The sequence below is a fragment of the Dinoponera quadriceps genome, unplaced genomic scaffold (assembly GCF_001313825.1).
Source record: "Dinoponera quadriceps isolate SergipeBrazil2010 unplaced genomic scaffold, ASM131382v1 scaffold125, whole genome shotgun sequence".
In the NCBI taxonomy this organism is placed as follows: domain Eukaryota; kingdom Metazoa; phylum Arthropoda; class Insecta; order Hymenoptera; family Formicidae; genus Dinoponera; species Dinoponera quadriceps.
In genome coordinates, this window is record NW_014554244.1 from 57,914 (window position 1) to 78,461 (window position 20,548).

Here is a 20,548-nt window from a genome sequence, read left to right on the forward strand (position 1 = left end):
CCTTTTTAAATTGCGCCCCCGGCGGGGGGGTAAGGGGTCTGCAACGTTTTGGACAGGGGGGGGGGGGGGGGGGTCATGTGGAAAGCAGTAATAACGTTGACGCTCCACGTGCTTCTTATTCTTAGCAGCAATCACGATGAGCGGGAAAGAGATATACCCCGCAGTTGCACAACTAGTTATTATTAAGTTTCTCGTCAACAAAAATGTAAATGCTGCTGAACTTCAGCGCCGTTTACTCCCCCAGTTCGGGGAAAGAACCCTTTCATGGGCTCAGGTGAAGCAGTGGTGTAACAAATTTAAGAAAGAACGGGAGCATGCTGAAAACATTGCCCATCCGCGCCGTTCACGCAAGAGCATCACAGCGCAGAGCACCGAGACTGATCGAGAACTCAACGAAGGCGATCGGCACTTAACTGTTCTTGCAATCTCTTAGGAACTTCAGATCAGCTATGGAAGTATGCTATCAATCATTCGCAATGAATTGAGATTTCGAAAAGTGTCGGCTCATTGGGTTCCAAAGTTGCTGAATGCAGAGCTGAAAGCTGTGCGGTTTGAAATTTCTCGGAGGCTCCTAACGAGATATGAGAGGGAAGGTGACAATTTTTTTGTAAAAAATCGTCACGTACGATGAGACTTGGGTCCATCATTACACCCCTGAATCAAAGAGGGCCAGTATGGTGTGGAGGAAGACTGGTGAGGGTGCACCGGTGAAAGCGAGGTTGTCTGCAGGGAAGGTCTTGGCCATAGTTTTTTGGGATTGTAAATGATTTCTGCTGGTCGATTTTCTTCAAGAACGTCGAACCATTAATGCTGCCTATTATTGTGATCTTCTTAGCCAAATTCGAGCTGCCCATCGGTCAAAAAGGCGCGGTATTCCGATCAGAAGTGTGTTGCTTCTCCATGACAACGCCAGACCCCACACCGCAGCAGAGACACAACAAAAATTGGCCGATATGCACTGGGCTGTCCTAGAACATCCACCCTACAGTCCAGACCTGTCACCATGCCACTTCCATATGTTTGGGCCACTCAAGGAAGCCATTGGTGGACAGCGCTTCATAACGAACGAGGAGGTGCAGCAGTTCGTGTACAATTGGTTTAATACACATCCGCGAACTTTTTATGATACCGGGATCGAAAAATTACCAGACCGTTGAAAGAAGTGTATAGATAAGATGAAAGACTATGTAGGAAAATAAGAAAAATGTAAATTAGAATTGATTTTGAAAGATATATGGTTTTTTGCAAAATGCTCGTTTATATTTGATCCACCCTCGTAATTCGATGGTTTGTCTGCAACCGCGATTCGCCTTCGGACCTAAATATAAAAGAAAAAATTTAGGATATTACATAAGAAGAAGCGTTGAGAGATACAGATATTGACTTTGCGCGATTAAAATCCTAAAATTGCAACCTCTTCCAATTACTACAGGAAATTTATATTTCGTTAATATATCTTTGTCATTGATGTTAATATTTAGAGAGTCCACATAGAAAAAGGATTAGCAGGATTTAAAATGTAGTCGTTAATACAGTCTATTCTAAGAACGTACGGGCTGCTACTCCTAAAAAAAAACACAAAATTGTTAAAAATTTGATTTAAATATATTAATAAATTCAATAAATGAAATACGTTTATTTAGAAAATTGTCCAATTTCCTTTGTTATCGAGTATGGCTTGGCAGCGTCGGAGCATGTTTTCCACGAGATTTTCAGCCATTGTCTCAGGAAGAGATTTCCCGTATGTGACGAACGAGCTTCTTTAAATGAAAAACCTTTTTTTCCCAGAGTTTGATCTTCATGACTGTCTAAATGTTTCCGATGAGATTGGAATCAGGCGAATGAGAAGGCCATCCATTGTAGTAATGCCATTTTCACGTTTCCGCTCCGCACATGCACGATTTCGGTGTTTTGGGTCGTTGTCCTCTTGAAGCACCCGTGAACTATTATCTGAGTTTAAGCATCTTTGAGCAGACTTCAATAAACGCTTATGATAAATCATTTTCATTTTTTGTACATTCAGATTGTCCGTGAAGAGATATGAAGCATTAAATTCCTGTTTACAGAAGCATCTCCACGCGTGTACTTTCAATGGATGTTTTACTGTACGTTGAACAGGATCGTGACAAGTCGACCACGCATTCCTTCTGGGATTCCAAGCCCAAAAAAATGATGCATCAGTGAAGATTACAGTGGCAAAATCACGGTCAATATTAGCCTTTGCCCATTCTAACCGTTTTTTAAAGTGTTTTTTGCTCAAAAAATTTTAACTTTTTGGACCGGCAGCCGTATTCGAAATCAAATAATCGTCGTCTAATAGTATTAAAGCTCACTTCTACAGCCTTTCTCAATAAAAGCTTCTTCGCTCGCCGTAACAAACGCCTATAATTCTTCTCAAATATTTTGGTAAAGGTGTTGTCGTTTTTTCTCGTCGTTGAGCGTCGGATGTTCCAATAGGTCGCTAACACTTTTTTTTTGTTATAACGTTTCACCCACTCCCTAACAAACACCTCTTACTTTTTCATGCAGCGGCTGGCATCTGCATACGACATTTTCTATCCTTTTGGATGTGTGAACAGAAACACTACTTCAAAACGACTTACTTACACAGTACTCATTGTGTTTATTTTACTCTGTTACAGACAAAACAAGTCACACTACCTATATAATCTTAAAGTATTTTTCTGAACTGTTCAGAGAATCGAAAAAATCAAACTTAACATCTGTGCGTCATCTATTAATGAAATGCGGAACCATACGCTCATGTGGAACAGACTGTATGTAGCAGTTAATATGTTTCCTTGATATAGAAACAGTTAATATTGTTGCAAACGGAGTTTAATTTATCAGCTGTTTAAATTTAAGCTGTCCCAAAAAATATTTACCGCCAAAAACAAAAAGTGGCGTTTAATTGAATCCATCGTGTTGTTGTAATTGTGAGTACTTTTCTCTTGATGCATTTTAAAATACAGCCAATGGTCCAATAAGAAAATTTTTATTTTTAAAAAGAGTTTTGTATCATTGGACCATTGTTTGCGTTTTAACACATTGACAGCCGGCGACCTAAGAGACATTTAAAGCCTGAGCGCCGGCCTTATTCGCTTGTTTCTGATCACTGAATAGCCAAAAAATATATTTAAAACATTATATATTTTCGTAAAATAATACATTTTATTTGCATATTCGTCACATACAATTTAACGGTAATTAAAAATATAAACAAAATTGAAATTTTTAATTTATAATTATAAAAAAAATACAGTTTCTCATTTCATGGTGGATTATTACATATATATAACGTAAATAGAAAACAAAAGTTTTAATATTTAAGGCAAGTGTGGTATTTCTCGAAACATTGTCCAAGATGTAAAGGTACTAAGCATTCAGCACACATAAAGTTACTCTCACTTCTTTTTACTGTCGCAGCTACTCAAGCGACAGACTCAGAAATCGGCGCTTTCGCGGGGCTGGCGCTCAAGCGACAGACTCAGAAACCCGCGTTTTCGCGGGGCCGGCTGTCAATGTGTTAAGCTACATTAGAAAAAAATTATTTAAACCATTTTTAAACTCAATATATATTTCTGTTATAATACATTTATTACATAGGAATGACCACTACTTTCTCAGTTGCTCAAGCGCTAATCTCTACTTTTAATTTTGGCTGATAAATGTTTACCTCGTAGAGAATGCATTTTAGCGATAACATCTTTTAGCAATATCTAGCGAGGAATAACTGATCAAAACTGTATCAAATCGATGTCGATACAATTAAGTCTCTTATCGACACGCGATCAGTCGCTGTAATATATCGATAATTTTTCATATTTCGATGACTTCTCGATATATTAAATTTACGATAATAAGTCATATTTTTATATTATCAATGTAAAATGATAAAAGAAATAATTTTTTTAAATATACGGCTTATATCATTGTTTTACCAAGTTTACCAATTCAATATAAATTTAACAATCAAAAATGAAATTTTCAGTGAATTTTCGACAAGCATACGTTAAAGTATCTAGTAAATTGCGTGGAGAAGTATTCTAAACCTAACATAAACGATCGCGTAGCTTGTTGGAAACTGAACATGGCCTATTTGAAATATTAAGAAAAAGCGGGTATAAATGTTTGCAAAACTTTCTACAAGCGATCAGTATACGAGGTCTGTTCAAAAAGTATTGTGAATTTTGAATTTCCGCGGGTTACGTATATTCGATTTTCGATTTTTTCATGTCGTTATGTTGATACTCATGTCCCTTACTTATGTCGACAAGTTCGGCCATTTTGAATATTCAGTTTATCTTTGACAGCTGTTTTGCTTAGACTTGTTTTGGTTCGTCTTCGATTTTTGCCTGTTTCAAAAAATGGATCAAAAAATCTAACAAAATTAAGTGCGCGGACGCATTCCGAATGTTGAATGTGGCATATGGTGAAGCTACCTTGGAGCAAAGCAACGTTTATCGGTGGTACAAAATGTTCTCAGAGGGCCAAGAAGATGTGAACGACGAAGAGCGTGCCGGACGCCCGAGCACGTCAACAACAGACGAAAACATTGATGAAGTGAAGAAAATAGTATTGGCCAATCGTCGAATCACCGTTAGAGAAGTTGCTGAGGACCTAAACATATCGATTGGCTCGTGCCATTCGATTTTTACTAATGATTTGGGCATGAGACGGGTCGCCGCGAAATTCGTACCAACGCCTCTGCTCACACATCGTTGCTTGTGCGCGAATTTTTGGCTAAAAACAACACACTAATGATGCCGCAGCCACCGTATTACCTAGACCTGGCCCCCTGTGACTTTTTCTTGTTCCCGAAACTGAAGAGGCACATGAAAGGACGACGCTACGCTACGATTGAGGAGATAAAGACGGCATCGAAGGAGGAGCTGAACAAGATCACAAAAAATGATTTTTTGAAGTGCTTCGAGGATTGGAAAAAACGTTGGCACAAGTGTATAATATCTGATGGGGATTACTTTGAAGGAGACAAAATAGATATTCATGAATAAATAAATAATTTTTGAAAAAACACAAAATTCGCGATACTTTTTGAACAGACCTTGTACATACACAGAGAAAAAAATTATTTCCCAGTTATCTATCTAACACCGACTCGCACTCGATGCTGTTTAACCTCGATGATTGAGTGGCAAGTAGGGAGTCTAACAACTATAACGATATCCTTGTGACTTATATAACGTTTATCCTAATGGTGCTAAAACTAAAATTTTGCCTCGGAGAAGCGTTTATAAAGTAAACAATTATATATCAAGATAGAGCGCAGAAAATTTGCGAGAAATTTTTAGTTGATAAACGCACTGCGTAGCAACAAGCAAAGGTGCAGAAAGCAATCTTTCAGATCGACCTGAACTCTTCAATTGGGCATAATTGGTTTCCTCGCAACTCACTGGAAACTTCCTTGAACATTTCATTTTCGACTAGTTTGACATTGATTCAAATTCAATTTAAGAGAAAAAAGATTTTTTACATTTAATACTGTTTGTTTAACTTTAATTTCTAGGAAATGGTTTTAAACTAATTTGTTGTTTGAATTAACTATCATAATGTTTAGTTAAAAATCCAAAAGCAATCATAATGTCTTTCATATAGCAATATATATTATTTCATCTCTGTTGTTGAGATGCTTTTAATGTCTACCAATAAATATGTCATTATAATGTTTTGTGAGCTATAAAGATATATTATACAACTATAAAGATACATTACATAAATATAAGCCACAAGGATATCATCAGAACCATTGGAATCAATGCTAACCGTCCGATTATTGAAGTTCAACAGCAGCAACCACGGTTAAGAGATAAATGGGTAATCGGCCGTCAGTGAAGATTGAAATTATAGAAGAATATCAAGTTACAATTTTTTTCTTTGTGTATTCTAGATGGTCTCAGCAAGCTCTTTCTTTAAGTCTCAACCTCCCCAGCGTTTATTTACTTTTTATCTAACATCTTAAAGCCTTAATATAGCGATGAGTAATGTGAAAGCCTCGGTGGCCGAATTGTACAGGCATTCCGCCCGACAAATGAGAAGATCTCCAGGTTCGACTCTTGACGGAGGTGTTATTTTTTGCAATATTCTTAATTAAAAAAAATAAAAAATTAAATGTTTACTTTAATTATTAGTTTCGGCATGGATGTTATTAAATAACTGTTACTAATGGAATATAGGGTCGGTTTGACTTGGAATGAAGATTCTTCGCGTACGTTGGAAAAGACTGACAAAATAGTCGGCGCGTGCGTTTGACACTGTCAAACATATTTATCCTTCCATATAATAATAATTCTCGTACCAACAACCTGCGTCGCTCTTAGTGACCTAATTTCATATTTTCCTTAATTGTATATCACGAGAGCCTATACATATTTAAATTTGTAGAGGAAATAGTCAAAAATTTCTTACAGCATCAAAATATTTACAAACAAATTACGGATATCGATAAAATCTCGAAACTGTAATCATCAAACGATCGAATCGATGAAAAAATCGATTCCAGCTTAATGTATTCATTTTGACATCAAATTAAGATCTATTTGAACAATTATTCATTGCGTTAAACAATGAACTTTCCACATAAATTCGAATCGATTACCGAAATTTAACTGATAGTGCTAAATAACTTTTTTGCAAGCGTTCGGATCGTTGCACCTGCGCAACCAACGATATTTGCCGCTCCTCGTGAAAGGTTTATTCTTTTTCATGTTTGCGCTGACTAACAAAAAACGTTTCGCCCTTCACGATTTTCACGATAACTATGACGATTTTTTCTGCGAGTCATCTCGAATATAATATGAAATAGGAAGCAGCTGGTACGGAGATAAAAAGTGAAATCAATTGTAATTCACTCTTTGAAAACATGTTGAGAGCAATCCATGGAAAATAGAAAGGGCTTGAGTGAAGATCGATGCTGCACGAAGACACGCCTCGTGGAGCGAATGAACGAACGAACGGCGAACGAAATTTTTTTTGTTGCGAGTAGCAATACGCGCGGCCATTACCGGAGAAACAGTGTACACTTTCTCGAAGCGCTTCGATACAATTTACCGGCAAACAATGGCCGTAGTAGTAACGTAACGGCTCTCAATAATGACGGTATCAATTCAAACATGATTCACAGCACCGGGAATATAATGGAAACAAGTAACGATGCATTGCCTCCTGTGTGCGCGACACAATCGGCATCCTAATTTTTTTCTCTTCTTTTTTCGTATTATCTTACTTTTTCTTATGTGCCGCGTATCTTGATCGGAGTTGAACCTGCGCTGTTGTAGCGAGAAACGCGATATCATCTATGGAATTTTACCGACTGAATAATAAGATAGTAAGAAAATCCTATTTGATTACGGTTCATGTTGAAAATAGCCGCCGGCTGGCACGTTTATCCTTTCTAATGACTCCACCATTTAGCTGTAGGGTGGAGACATCTAAAATATACATTCTGTTTGTTGGTTTTTAAACGATTCTCTTCTAGATTCCCGTTATGCGTAAACGCTTTTCAGGAGGTTTTTTTTCGAGTGGATCGCTGTTTTTGTGGAGACAACGGAGTGATCGAAGGTAGTTAACAACGGAAAATAATAAAACAGTATACTAATTAAATTTCTTCGGGACGGCGAACTCAAATGACTCAATCGAATTCGCCGCTCTGTACCGTAAGTCAATTATTTTTCCAGTAATTGGACCGCCCCACTTGTAGATAGTTTTTATTACGTTTATATCTATTGCGTGATGATCGGCTTCCGTCGAATCGCCGTTCGCACATTGCGCTAGCAGTGAATTAGACGCAAAGTGAGAAAGGCGCGCATCGATCAAGAAATACGGCAGCCGTAATTAATCCTGATCGATCGCGTCGTATGTTCAACTTCGGCAATCAAATTAATCTCGGTTACGTGTGCAGTACCTACTGGACCTACTGCCGCGGAAGAATCTCCGAATCGATCGAAACGTAGCTCTTGCTTTTCCTTATTGCATTTGTATCAAATTCGCACTAATGATATATCGCAGACGAACGATCGTAAAAGGGACGTAACTTCAAATTTACATACAAGACTCGAAACGTTTTTGCTCTTCAGGGATTCGTCAAACATTATTATGCCTCGCTTGTGAGGAAGAATTTTGTGATTACATCTGCTCATGGAGGATGCATACCTCGCGGTATCAGTTATGCTTCTCGATAGCATTATGACGTGTAACAAAGTCGCGAGAAATTTGACCATTCGTTAGTTAACCCGTGAAAAGATCAAAACACCAAACACAACCTTCATTCTCGCCAGCAAGTCAGGTCGCGATTACACGAAAACCTGCTAAATCTCTTACGAAACGCGCCACCCTTATTACGTCCTGTCTCTTGCAAGCAAAGTGCACGCCTCTTACATTGAACTGGCTCGATTTTTTGTCAAGTTGTTTTGATACTGTCCCGCAATTCATTTATTAACCCGTCGCGAATCTATAAAATTCCTACGGATTCGCGATCCCCCTTTACCAGGAAACTGTGCCAAATCGTCAAAGGAAATTGTACTTAACCGAATAACTGATTTACATTAACGATCCTAAGCAACCGAAATTTTAAATATTCATTTTTTCGAATATTCTATTGCTCATTTTTGCGTTACTCATGGAAGTAGCAAATTAGTTTATCGAAAGACAACGTACAAAAAATGTCAACAGCCCACTTATATATATTACAAAAACGAGTACGGACGAACGATTAAAAATTAATTTATATCCTTAACAACAAACAAATAATTTTTATACGAAACGTTGTTCCAATGTTTTAAAAATATTTGTGGTATGTGAAAAGACCAATGGAATATTAAACTTATTTCAACATGAAGGACCGTAAAAAGCCAAAGCACAAAAATTATAGTACAATCATTTATTAATATTTTTTTTTACATAATTCAAATCAAATTTACATTGCATCTAAAGTTTCAATTACCATAATGATTTATCAGTCAACCAAACGTTTCGGTCTACTTAGACCCTCTTCAATTGGAACAAAGCTGAGACGTGAGCTTTACGTTGAAATAAATTTTATATTAGCAGAGTTTTTTCAATGGTAAATTATTTATACAACTAAATTGTATTCAAAATAGTGTTAATTCAAATATTATGCTTAGTTCTATAATAAAATTTTTATCGAAACAAAAGAAAATAGTCTGCACCGCTTAGGTGATATTTCATGATTTTGCAAGGCGTGTTTCCACTCATCACGCGCAATCTAATACGCTAATTCGACAATTTTGAATAGCTCTCATTTGAATAGCTCTCAAAAATTACCATTTGAACGGAATTTCAATAAACACAAAATAGCTTGTTACCAAGAATGTAGCACTTTGCAAATGGTTATTCTGAGATATTTCATATACACAGAGAAAAAGGTTTTTTTTAGATATTTTTTAAATATTTCTATGTATTTGACTAAAATATGTTTCATAGAAATAACATATACGAAATATTATTTATTTGAATAAAAATGTTATTGTCTCATTTAAGAAAACTTTGTTATTTAACAAAAAGAACGCTATTGAAATAATATCTTTTAAACAAATAAAATATTATTTGGTTATAATAAATATGTAAAATGTAACAAATAATATCTTCATAAGAAAATTATCTTTCGTTTCAGACAAATTTTTTATTTAAGATAAAGATTCATATTCGTTGAAAAGTCTAATAATCATATTTATTAATTGAAACATTATTTTTTTTAGAACATGCCAATGATGAAATTTGTTTAGATGTAATAAAATTTATTAAATTTGAAGACATATTTTCCTCAGTGTACGAGCATTTTTTGAGAAATATTCAAAATTTATATTAATCAATTAATAAATTAATTTAAAATTAAACAATTCATTAAAAATCTTTTTCTCTTAACCATTTAATGTCTTCTACAATATTGTTTCAGCAGTATCGTAGCAATATAAACAATCAATGTAAATATTTAACATTGATTTAACGTTAGAAAAATATTTTGACTTTAACATTCAAGATTGCAACGTCACAGAAATACTGTTTGTTTCTACTTTCTATGCTATATATAGAGTGTAGATTGTTAATTATTTTTATAATATTTCAGCAACGTTCTGGTACATTTCGGCGAAATATGCTAATTGCATATCTCGGTAATGTTTCTACAATATTAGATTATAATTTGCAGTGTTGCAGTCCTGCAATGTAAATTCCCGTATGGATCTATTCTTGGACTACTAGAAAACTCAATTAAATACAATAGAATTTAATATAAAAAAGAACTATGATATTCTCTCCGTTTAATCGGAAAAATACGTAAAGCTATGACTATCGTTGTCAGTTACATTGTCTTCGAACGCACATTTCGACATTATTTTTTATTATAATTGATACTGCCAACTAACCAACCAAACGAACCAGACTGTTTAATTACTTTATCTGAAAAAACTAGAGCAAATCGATTTCTAACGTACTCGTTATTAGTTCGTGCGAGTTCGTTTACTTTTGTCCGAAAGGAAGATCCATCACCGTCCGTATCACGAAGCGATGATAGCAAGGTATATATGTCAAAGTGCAGTAACTACTTTTTTATTCATGCTTATTCGTTTTACCGTATCCACGGCTATTCTTATTAACGAGTACAACTTACTCTTCAATATTCTACTTGTTTCCATCTATTTTTCAGTTGACGCAAAATGTATTATGAAACATGTTTAAGCGCAAAATCAAATATTTTGTTCGCAGTTATTTTTTAATTACTTCCAATATTTGGATGAATGTAATTATTTTTCCTCAAAATGAAGTTTCTGGTGTCATTAAAAGGTCAATTAGTATTCTACTAAAATAACTGTAAACAATCGCAAAATAGTCCAAAATTCGCTTGAAAAAAACTAAAACCGATACATCCAAATTAAATATTTGCTTTTAAAATACCTGCTTAGTATATGAATATATCAAGAATAATATCAAGAATTAAAAATAAATTTATTTAATAAGATATTTAAAAATTTATTATGCTTTATGCAACACCGTCATTATTATATTTTATCACTAATAGCTAATGTGTTAATTAGTGTTATGAATGCTAGTATGTCAATTAGAATTATGAACGATTGTTGGCTAATTCGTTTAATTCCATAACTTGCGGAATATGAAATGATGCATTAAAATCTATTTTTAACTTCTTGCATTCACTCGATTGAATGTAGAACACTAAATCTATTTTGAATGGAATTTGTCTCGCTCAGAAAACGCTAAACTAAAAGTGAACTCTTTTTTACAACGATCTGACTCTGTGTGCCCATGTGTATGTATATGCGTATGTGTGTATGTACACTTGCGCACAGAAGTACCTTTAATATTTTACATATATATATTAATTAGTGGATGAAAATAGAAGCAAATGGGAAGAAGAAAATAACGGTATCGAAAGCATATCATATCAATGATCAATTACAAAAATATTATAAAAACAAAAAATTATGATATATCAATTCTAATATATTTAGTAATATATTTTCAAAAAATGCTGTATTTGGCTTCCGGAATAGAGTAATGTTTTCTTTGGGTTTATTTCCAGTGTTCAAATTTTTTCATTTAATAAAATATTACAAAAAAACTTGAAAAATTTGAAAAACTCGTTATTCAATTAGTTATTCCCTCTTATTATAACCTGGTAAACATTTATCAAGAATCCCTTCAGCATTTCTTTCTACGTTGCAAATAACTTACCTCCGGCGACTCGTCCGGCACTTTACCCATCCAGCTAAGCGACAAGATGTTGCAGTCACACTTGGCGTTGTTGTTTTTCTCAAAATGTAGATGCATGTTTGTGATGCGATTAGATTCTCGGTAGATCTATCAATCCGTCAAATCAGCATCGTTTTCCGCAATCTTCACTCCACTCGCGGCCGGACTCCACTTTACTTTTCTCGCAAACATTTTCGTGCCGTGCACGTTCCGTTTCATCAGCAGATCCGTGATCGATAATCGAATCATTCACACATGAGTATGAACGCACGCGACTAGCGTGCCACGATATAAAGATCTTTGCACGTAATAAATTTTTAGTCGTAATTGTAAGTCTGTATGAAAATTGACCAATCGCAATCAATTATTCTTTGACCACAAGGAGAATAATAAACCGTGATTAACAATTTTTTTTACGAATTTACGGTTATGACTAAAAATTTCTTACGTGCAAAGGCTTTAATCCTCGCGCTTTGAAATCAACGCGATCCTCCTTGGAGGAGCCTTATGCGGTGCGAAGCGTTCTCGTCGCGCAATTTCTCTTCCGTCCAGGTATACGGCGATACCAGATAGCACGTCCCTGTTGTGATTGTGAAAGAGTCGCGATTTTGAGTCACGCACCATCAACGAGCACCGAGCCACGCGTTTCTCTCGAAATCGCTGTTCACCACTCTTATCATTCATTTCTTATCATGACCGCCATTTTGCTACCCTAGACGCTACTCCACCTTTCAGGCGATCCCCGTGCCGCGTCACACTACACCGCGTCACGCCGCGCCGCGCCGCGCCGGGTCGTCGGGCTGGGGTGCATGCTTACGTGCGGGTGGATGTGAGCTTCGCATCCGCGGAACCGACGCAAGCTTCCAACGCGAACGTGCGTCCGACTGAAAGCTCGGCCACTCGTGCGGGAGCGCGCGCGAGCCTCTGCCGGCGCTCTCGTTTCCGTCGGTCGCATTCGCGCGTATTGATTGGGAGTCAGCAGTGTTCCGTGTGCTCCGCGACCGCTTCACGCTTCCCGGCTACACTAAATTCGCTGCGAACTTTTTCGAGCTGCACTGCGCCGCAACGTGGAACCTGAGCTACCCTGTGTGTCGTATAAGAATGGCACCTCTTTTCTTATGATATGCATTTATCTCGATATTTTTTAATAATTATTACAAATTAGTTTTTCTGCTCTACTTAGAATCAGCTTTTGCTCTTATATAGTAGCTCCTTTTAAATTGAATAGAATTTTGTGTACTATATAGAATATTTTATAAACTGTCTCTTAATATTACAATACGGATAATTTTGAAGTTGATATTTAGACGCATAGAAGTATTCTTGAAACCTTATTATATGGTGTATTTTCATGTGATTATTTTTCATACTGATACCGTAATATGATACCGTGATTTCATATTGATACCGATGCAAAATTTAAATATTTTATTAATTGATACAACAGTCTTTTACTCTCCATACGTCCGATTTGTAAGATAATATATATAAAGTATATATCAGTGGATGACATTCTGATTGTGACAATATGTGTTAGTCAATTTGTCTTTTTAGGATTAAAATATAATATTATTTTTAGGATTAAAATATATATTAATTTACGCAATTTACGTAATCAAAATGTAATAGATTTAAAATGTAATAAATGTAATCAATTTGTTTATATACACGGAAAAAAGATTAACTGTGCTAAGTTAAATTAGTTGTAATATATAAACATCTTAAACTGTAGCAGCGTAAGCAATTTTAATTGCTGCAATAACAAATTCTTTTGCTGCAATAGTAAACACTTTGACTGCTTCTACAAACGTATTATTATACATGACATTTACGATAGCGCGTTTGTTTTTGCAACCAAAGAATTTGCAACTTCAGCAAAAGAATTTGCAACTGCAATAATTAAAGTTGCTTATGTTGCGAAAATTTTAGATGTCCATATTTTATAATTAATTTAACTACTGCAGCTAATCTCTTTTCTTCATGTAGCTAATTTTCAAAAACATATTTTTTTATAAACTTTTGTCTATTTATTTAGACTAAAATGCAAATAAATTATCAATAAAATTCTGATTGTATTACCAAAGACTATTTTTTATTATGAATTTATTATCAAACTCCGATTGAGCTAATCAACAATTTAAAATTACTGTCAGTCTCTTTCAAATGTTACTGCTCTATCTTGCTAACATAAATATAAATTATTAATTATTAAACACTTTTAATTATTATTAAACAACAAGCTATAGTACTAGAAATTGACGTTGACATTTCTTATTATTATCCATCGCTTAATCAAGATTTAATGAAAAACATTCTAAACATAAATTTAAAGGGACACTGAAATGATCAATTACCGACATTACAGATCCTACTATTCTCCAAAATAACTTTACAATATTGAAAACCTTTCTACACGTATAAAGTATACATATTTACAAAATGCAGAATGAAAGACTAAGAAACAGAAGACTAAGAATGGAAAAAAATTCAAACGTGTGCTTAGTGCTGCATTTGTTAAATTCGTATAGCTGTCAAGTCATGAAAAGATTCAATATAAAAGTTATACAATTCATACGTAAGAAATGTCTGTATCCCATACTATGGATTAAAGAGTACTCTGGACCCATACTATGGACTTGAGAAATAACGGTATATCAACAAAACTAAGATTGGAAACTTAATAAGAAAATATAATGGTCGAATCGGGTTTATGTATCTGTACGCGCGTGATGTAGATGCAAGAAGTAGAATAGTAGTAGTGTATAATTCTCATTCTTTTTTCTCTTGTATTATTCACTCATTTCATCGCATTTTTCTATATACTTCTATATCCTCTCGCATTTTCATTTAACCCCTTATACGGTAAATCCATCCATACGGCAATATTTACTTGACCCAACACGGTAAGCTGGCCATATGGCAGGCAGGTTGAAATATATGTTTGGGATCACACAATATTGACTAGCAATGATATCTTGAGGTTTTTCAATTCGCTGATCACGAATCTGAACTCAAAATTCAGAAATTCAAAATAGCAGATTCAATATAATATAAAAAAATGAAAAAAATGACCAAATTTCGATGAAACTCAATACTCGAGAGTTCTTGAGGTTGCTGATAACAAATATGAAAACTAAAAATTTATAATCGGCGACCAAAAAACTTTTGAGTCAGAGCGTCATCGCAATCGAACTATTTTTATTTCTCTGCTTGAGGCACAAAAAGTAAAATTTTACTTGATGCGTAAGAGGTTAAACATGCTTAGGAAGAATCCCCTACGTTGAATAATAAAGCATTTCCTTGCATCTTTAATATTGACAATAATAAACAACTTTTCCGATAAAACATTTTCATGTCCAGATTTTAACGGCACACCTTGTACACATAAAGACATAAGAAAATTAGGAGACAAAAACAATATTAATACAACAAAAAAAGTCAATAACAAATATAAGAAATATTGAGTCTATGCATAATTTCGTAACGAAATTCCGATACATGGAGTCCGCAGTTGTTTTTCCGTTCGCAAATGTATCAAACATATGAAGTATCTCACATTAAGTGAAAGCTGAAATTGTCGACATTTTAAGAAAGTATTCATCGCGATCCGTAACATACAAGAAGTTTAAATATATTTTGATCATGGAAAGGAAAAACGCGTATTTTTAGTGCATTTTGCTTCTTATTTCATAAATGGCAAAAACGCGTCGCAAACTCACAAAAAGATATACGCCGTATATGGAGAGAATGCCGTAAGCGAAAGTATGTGTCGGAAATGACTTGCGAAATTTTGTTGCGGAGATATTGATCTACAAGGTACTCCTTGCTCTGATAAGCCAGTCACCAGTGATATCGATCATATTAAGGCCTTAATCGACTCCGATCGGCATTTGATGACTACAGAGATCGAATATAACCTCAACATTGGCCAATCAAGTGTTTCGAGATATTTACGGAAGCTTGGTATGGTAAACATTCTTTATGTTTTGGTGCTGCGTGAACTGAGCGAAAAGAATATAATAGACCGAAATTCAGCTTTCAATTCGCTGCTCAAACGCCATCAGAATAAAACATTATTAAAGCGGATGATCACTGGCAATGAAAGTGGATTGTTTACAATGTCATTCGAAAAAGATCACGGTTTAAACGCGAGGAGGCTGCTCAGACGGTCGCACAAGCTGGATTACACCCGAAGAAGGTCATACTCAGTATCTGGTGGAATTGGAAAGGAATTGTTTATTATAAGCTGTTGTCACCCAACAAAACAATTGATTCGATCTAGTACTGCTCACAACTGGCCAAATTAAAGTGAGAAACTGATCAGAAACGGCCCAAATTAGCAAATAGAAAATGCGTTTTGTTCCACCAGGACAACGCTTGACCACATGTTTCTTTGATGAGAAAGGCAAAAGTTAATGCGGATTGGGTGGGATGTTCTGATGCATCCACCATATAGTCAAGACCTTGCACCTTCAGACTATCACTTGTTTCGGGTGCTACAGAATATTTTGAATAACACAACTTTCTGTTCCCTGGATGTCCTTATACCACTTGGATGACTTCATGGCCCAAAAATCTCAGGACTTCTATGAAAGAGAGATAATAAAGTTCGTGGAGAGATGGCAGAAAGTCATTGAACAAAATGGAATACTACATAGGCTGAAAAGTCTCGTGATTTTTAATGAAAACAAGTGTTTTTTGGGCAAAGTTATATTTATTCCTCAACATAGTTGCCTTTGAGTGCGATACACTTGGTATAGCGATTTTCCAACATTTCGATGCCCTTTCTGTAGTACAAAATGTCAAAGCCTTCGAAATACGCCTCGGTTTCCGCGATGACTTCCTCATTCGATGTGAATCTCTTTCCCTAGAGCCACCGTTTGAGGTTTGGGAACAGATAATAGTCGCTGGGGGCCAAATCTGGAGAATACGGCGGGTGAGCAACCAATTCGTATCGTAATTGGTCCAATTTGGCCATCGCTTTCAAGGACGTGTGTGACGGTGCGTTATCGTGATGGTACAGAACTGTTTTCTTCGCCATATGGGGCCGTTTTTTCTTTATTTCGTGGTTCAGTTTGTCCAATAACGCTGCATAATACTCTCCTGTAACTGTTCTTCTCTTCTGCAGGTAATCGATGAAGATTATGCCATGCGCATCCCAAAAAACGGAGGCCAAAACTTTCCCGGCCGAGCGTTGGTCTTTTGGCCGCTTTGGCTGGCTTTCGTGGCTTTTCAGCCATTCTGCAGACTGCCTATTGGACTCAGGCGTACGGTAATGGATCCACGTTTCATCCATCGTCACAAAACGTCGAAAAAAGTCCGCTCGATTACGCTGCAACAACGCTAAACCGGCCGTTGAATTATCAACGCGCTGCTGTTTTTGGTCGACGGTTAGCAAGCACGGCACCCATCGCGCAGATAGCTTTTTCATATCCAAAACATCGTGCAAAATGTATCCCACCCGTTCTTTTGAGATACCAACGGCCTCAGCTAACTCGCGCAACTTCACTTTACGATCACTCAAAACGAATAGATGCACTTGTTTAACGATTTCCGCATTCGTAGCCTCTTTTGGTCTTCCAGAGCGAGGTGCCTCTTCGGTGCTTGTACGACGCATTTTAAATTCACTAAACCATCTATAAACTGTTGTTCTGGAAGAAGCAGATGTGGGATAACATTTCTTCAACCATTTCATTGAATGTTCAGGAGTTTTTCCCATTAAAAAACAATGTTTGATCAATATGCGATATTCTTGTTTTTCCATTTTTTTAACGAAGGCAAAGGTAGCGACACTTAAACGACTGTAGTTTGTAAACGAATGAACGAAATGTCATGAAACTTCACGCATAAACTAGTGACAGATGAACCTCTCGAAATAAATCATGTTTATTTTCTAGTGGCGCCACCTACTGAAAAATTCCGGGACTTTTCAGCCCATGTAGTATATTTAATTGATTAAAATCGCTTTTTTGCTCAATATTTTGCGTTTGAAATTTACTCAATTTTCGCCACGGAATTATGCATAGGCCCAATATAAAATAAATAACTATATGTTACTTCCTGGAAGAGAACGCAACAACCGCACTCACAAAGGCGAGTCCCGAACGTATTTGAATGACGCCGGTACAGGTTAGAGATCAGAAGGGTCACTTTATTCTGACGCTAGTGGTCCTATTTTAAGTCAGGATACTGAAACCCTTTACTTGGGATGGAACCACGAGCGGAATAATTGAGGAAAGAGCGGTGAGTGCGTGGTGGTAGGAAAATAGAATGAAAAATGAAGCTAACAACCCTAACATTTATTAACAAAAGGCCGAATTTACAATATTTGATAAAAGGTGAAATTACAAAATGAGATGATGCACTGTGAAGTATTACAAAATTAATTTTGTGTGTCGACAAGTGTGTAGCGGGAGTGTCTTAAGGGGAGGGTAAGGAGTTATGGGTAGGTGGTTCAGAAAGGGAAATAGTAGAATCGGATGGGGATGGAGATGGGTCTGGGGTTCGTGGGTCAGATGGGAATGCAAAGGTGGATTGAGGTAACACGGTGTGGAAGCTGGAGGTGGAGCCCAGTGGGACGGTGGAAGAAAATAATCTGGAGAAGGTGGTAACTCGCCAGAGGGGCTTGGTGGTTGATAGTCGGGGTCGGGCGAATAGGAAGGGGTGAGAAGGGAACGGTCAAATGGTGACGAGGTATTCCCGTCTGAAAACAGGAGCTCAGAAAGGCCCTAAGTTGGGCTGCTATCATGTCGTCGCTAGCCTCGAGAAGATCTTTGTGTGCTAATGCGAGGGCTTCGAGCCTATCCTCTCCACGTAGGGTATTCACTATGATACGACGGGGTATTAATAAATGGAGAAATCGAAGCTAATAGGGACGAGTACTTAATCGTTGATGCGTGATGTGTTAATATTTTTGGATCTCGGAGCCTAGCTGACGTCTCGTTACTCGGGTCGTCTGGGTGGTAGTTGTACTTAAGACAGTTAACTCGATGTATTACGCGATTCTGATACTCGGACTAATTACCGGAATATCGAAATGTATATCTTTAGAGAAATCCCGAGTTATACACAGCGAGTTTTACAAACAGGTGGCACTGAAGAGAGATCCCGAAAACAGAAGCCGAAGTGGTAGGCGTAATGTAAAGATGCAACCGAAATCGAAATGATAAAATGTAGAGGAAAAAGGTGTGAGTGCTCGTGGCAGGAGAGTGACTTATATAGGGAAGATTTTTGGGGATGGTGGATGACAATCGCCAATGAGAGGAGTTTTCATGGAAAACGGGAAACGGATATAGAAGATTAGAAAACGGATAAGATCACGGACGCGTTGAGAAACTCATGACGCATTTGGTGGCGTATAATCACATCCTTTTTATGATAGCGCTTACCCAAATCCGCATGTTTCTTGATCATAAAAAAGGAATTTTCTACTCCTGGAGTACCCAGGATGTAACGAAACTATGCGCCTTATGTGAAAGCCGAAGTGATGACAGATAAACACATGACGCGTTTAATGGCGAGCCATCGTAATCTTATCCCCTTTACGATAGCGCTTGCTCGACGTCCGTCTGTTTCCCAATCATATATAAAAAAAAAGGAATCCGTACTTCCCGATGTTCCCAGGACGTGACAAATATAATTTTTATTTTTTTCTTATATCTTATAATTTTCTTATGTTTTTGTGTGAATTTATTGCCTTCTACCTATTGAACACGCCTAATATATTTTAAATACAATACAAATCAAATGAAAGCAAAATAGAAAATTCTTTTCCGTGAAACTCTCACTTTCACTGTATAAAGAGTCATTAAATTTTGACTATAACAAAATTTATAAATTTTTCTAATGCTACATCGTTTTTAAAACATTTGAAAACTTTTACTTTAATGAAAAAAAAATCTGAAAAAAAGACGGCAATTTTAAGGATCAAACGCAAAACTATTTTGCAGACAGCCAAAGCCAATCGCATTACACTGGCATAAGCACAACGCTGAAATTTTTTTAATTAATTACTTTTGAATGGCTAGCTATCTACAGCTAAAATTTTAATATACATTTGTACATGGGGCTTCCCGTCCTGCAAACTATTCAAGCTTGATTTTGCACGTTCCCATTCATGAGATCTCCGTGTGAGCAGAAAAGTCCTCTAACATTTTGCAAACAACCAAATAAAATGTTCCAATTCTTGTGGTCTACTTGTAAGTAAAAAGGTCCTCTACAATTTTGCAAATAACCACGTAAAATTTCGAAATATTAATTATTAAAAATGCGACATATAGCGGATTTTTTATTTAATAATTAAAAAATTTGGGAGTTACTTAAAGAACATTTTTGTTCAAAATGAACTAATCAGTAAGTATATAATAGCTGTTATACTTAGCGATATGTTCAAAGCTCAAGGTTCAATATATTGTCCTATATTGTTGGATGCAATAGCTATTATACTACATGGGCTGAAAAGTCCCAGGATTTTTCAGTAAGTGGCGCCAGTAGAAAATAAACATGATTTATTTCGAGAGGTTCATCTGTCACTAGTTTATGTGTGAAGTTTCATGACATTTCGTTCATTCGTTTACAAACTACAGTCGTTTAAGTGTCGCTACCTTTGCCTTCGTTAAAAAAATGGAAAAACAAGAATATCGCATATTGATCAAACATTGTTTTTTAATGGGAAAAACTCCTGAACATTCAATGAAATGGTTGAAGAAATGTTATCCCACATCTGCTTCTTCCAGAACAACAGTTTATAGATGGTTTAGTGAATTTAAAATGCGTCGTACAAGCACCGAAGAGGCACCTCGCT

The 20,548-nt window shown here is 36.2% G+C and overlaps 1 protein-coding gene across 1 annotated transcript in view; it reads right to left on the reverse strand.

The window, feature by feature from the left end:
- The window catches only part of LOC106749496 (tubby-related protein 4-like), a 15,930-nt gene extending 3,888 nt beyond the window's left edge, over positions 1-12,042 (reverse strand). The window contains exon 1 of the mRNA XM_014629036.1: positions 11,728-12,042. Within this exon, the coding sequence (XP_014484522.1) occupies positions 11,728-11,823 (96 nt within the window). The 5' untranslated portion in view covers positions 11,824-12,042. The remainder of the gene's footprint in view (positions 1-11,727) is intronic.
- Positions 12,043-20,548: the final 8,506 nt, after the last annotated feature.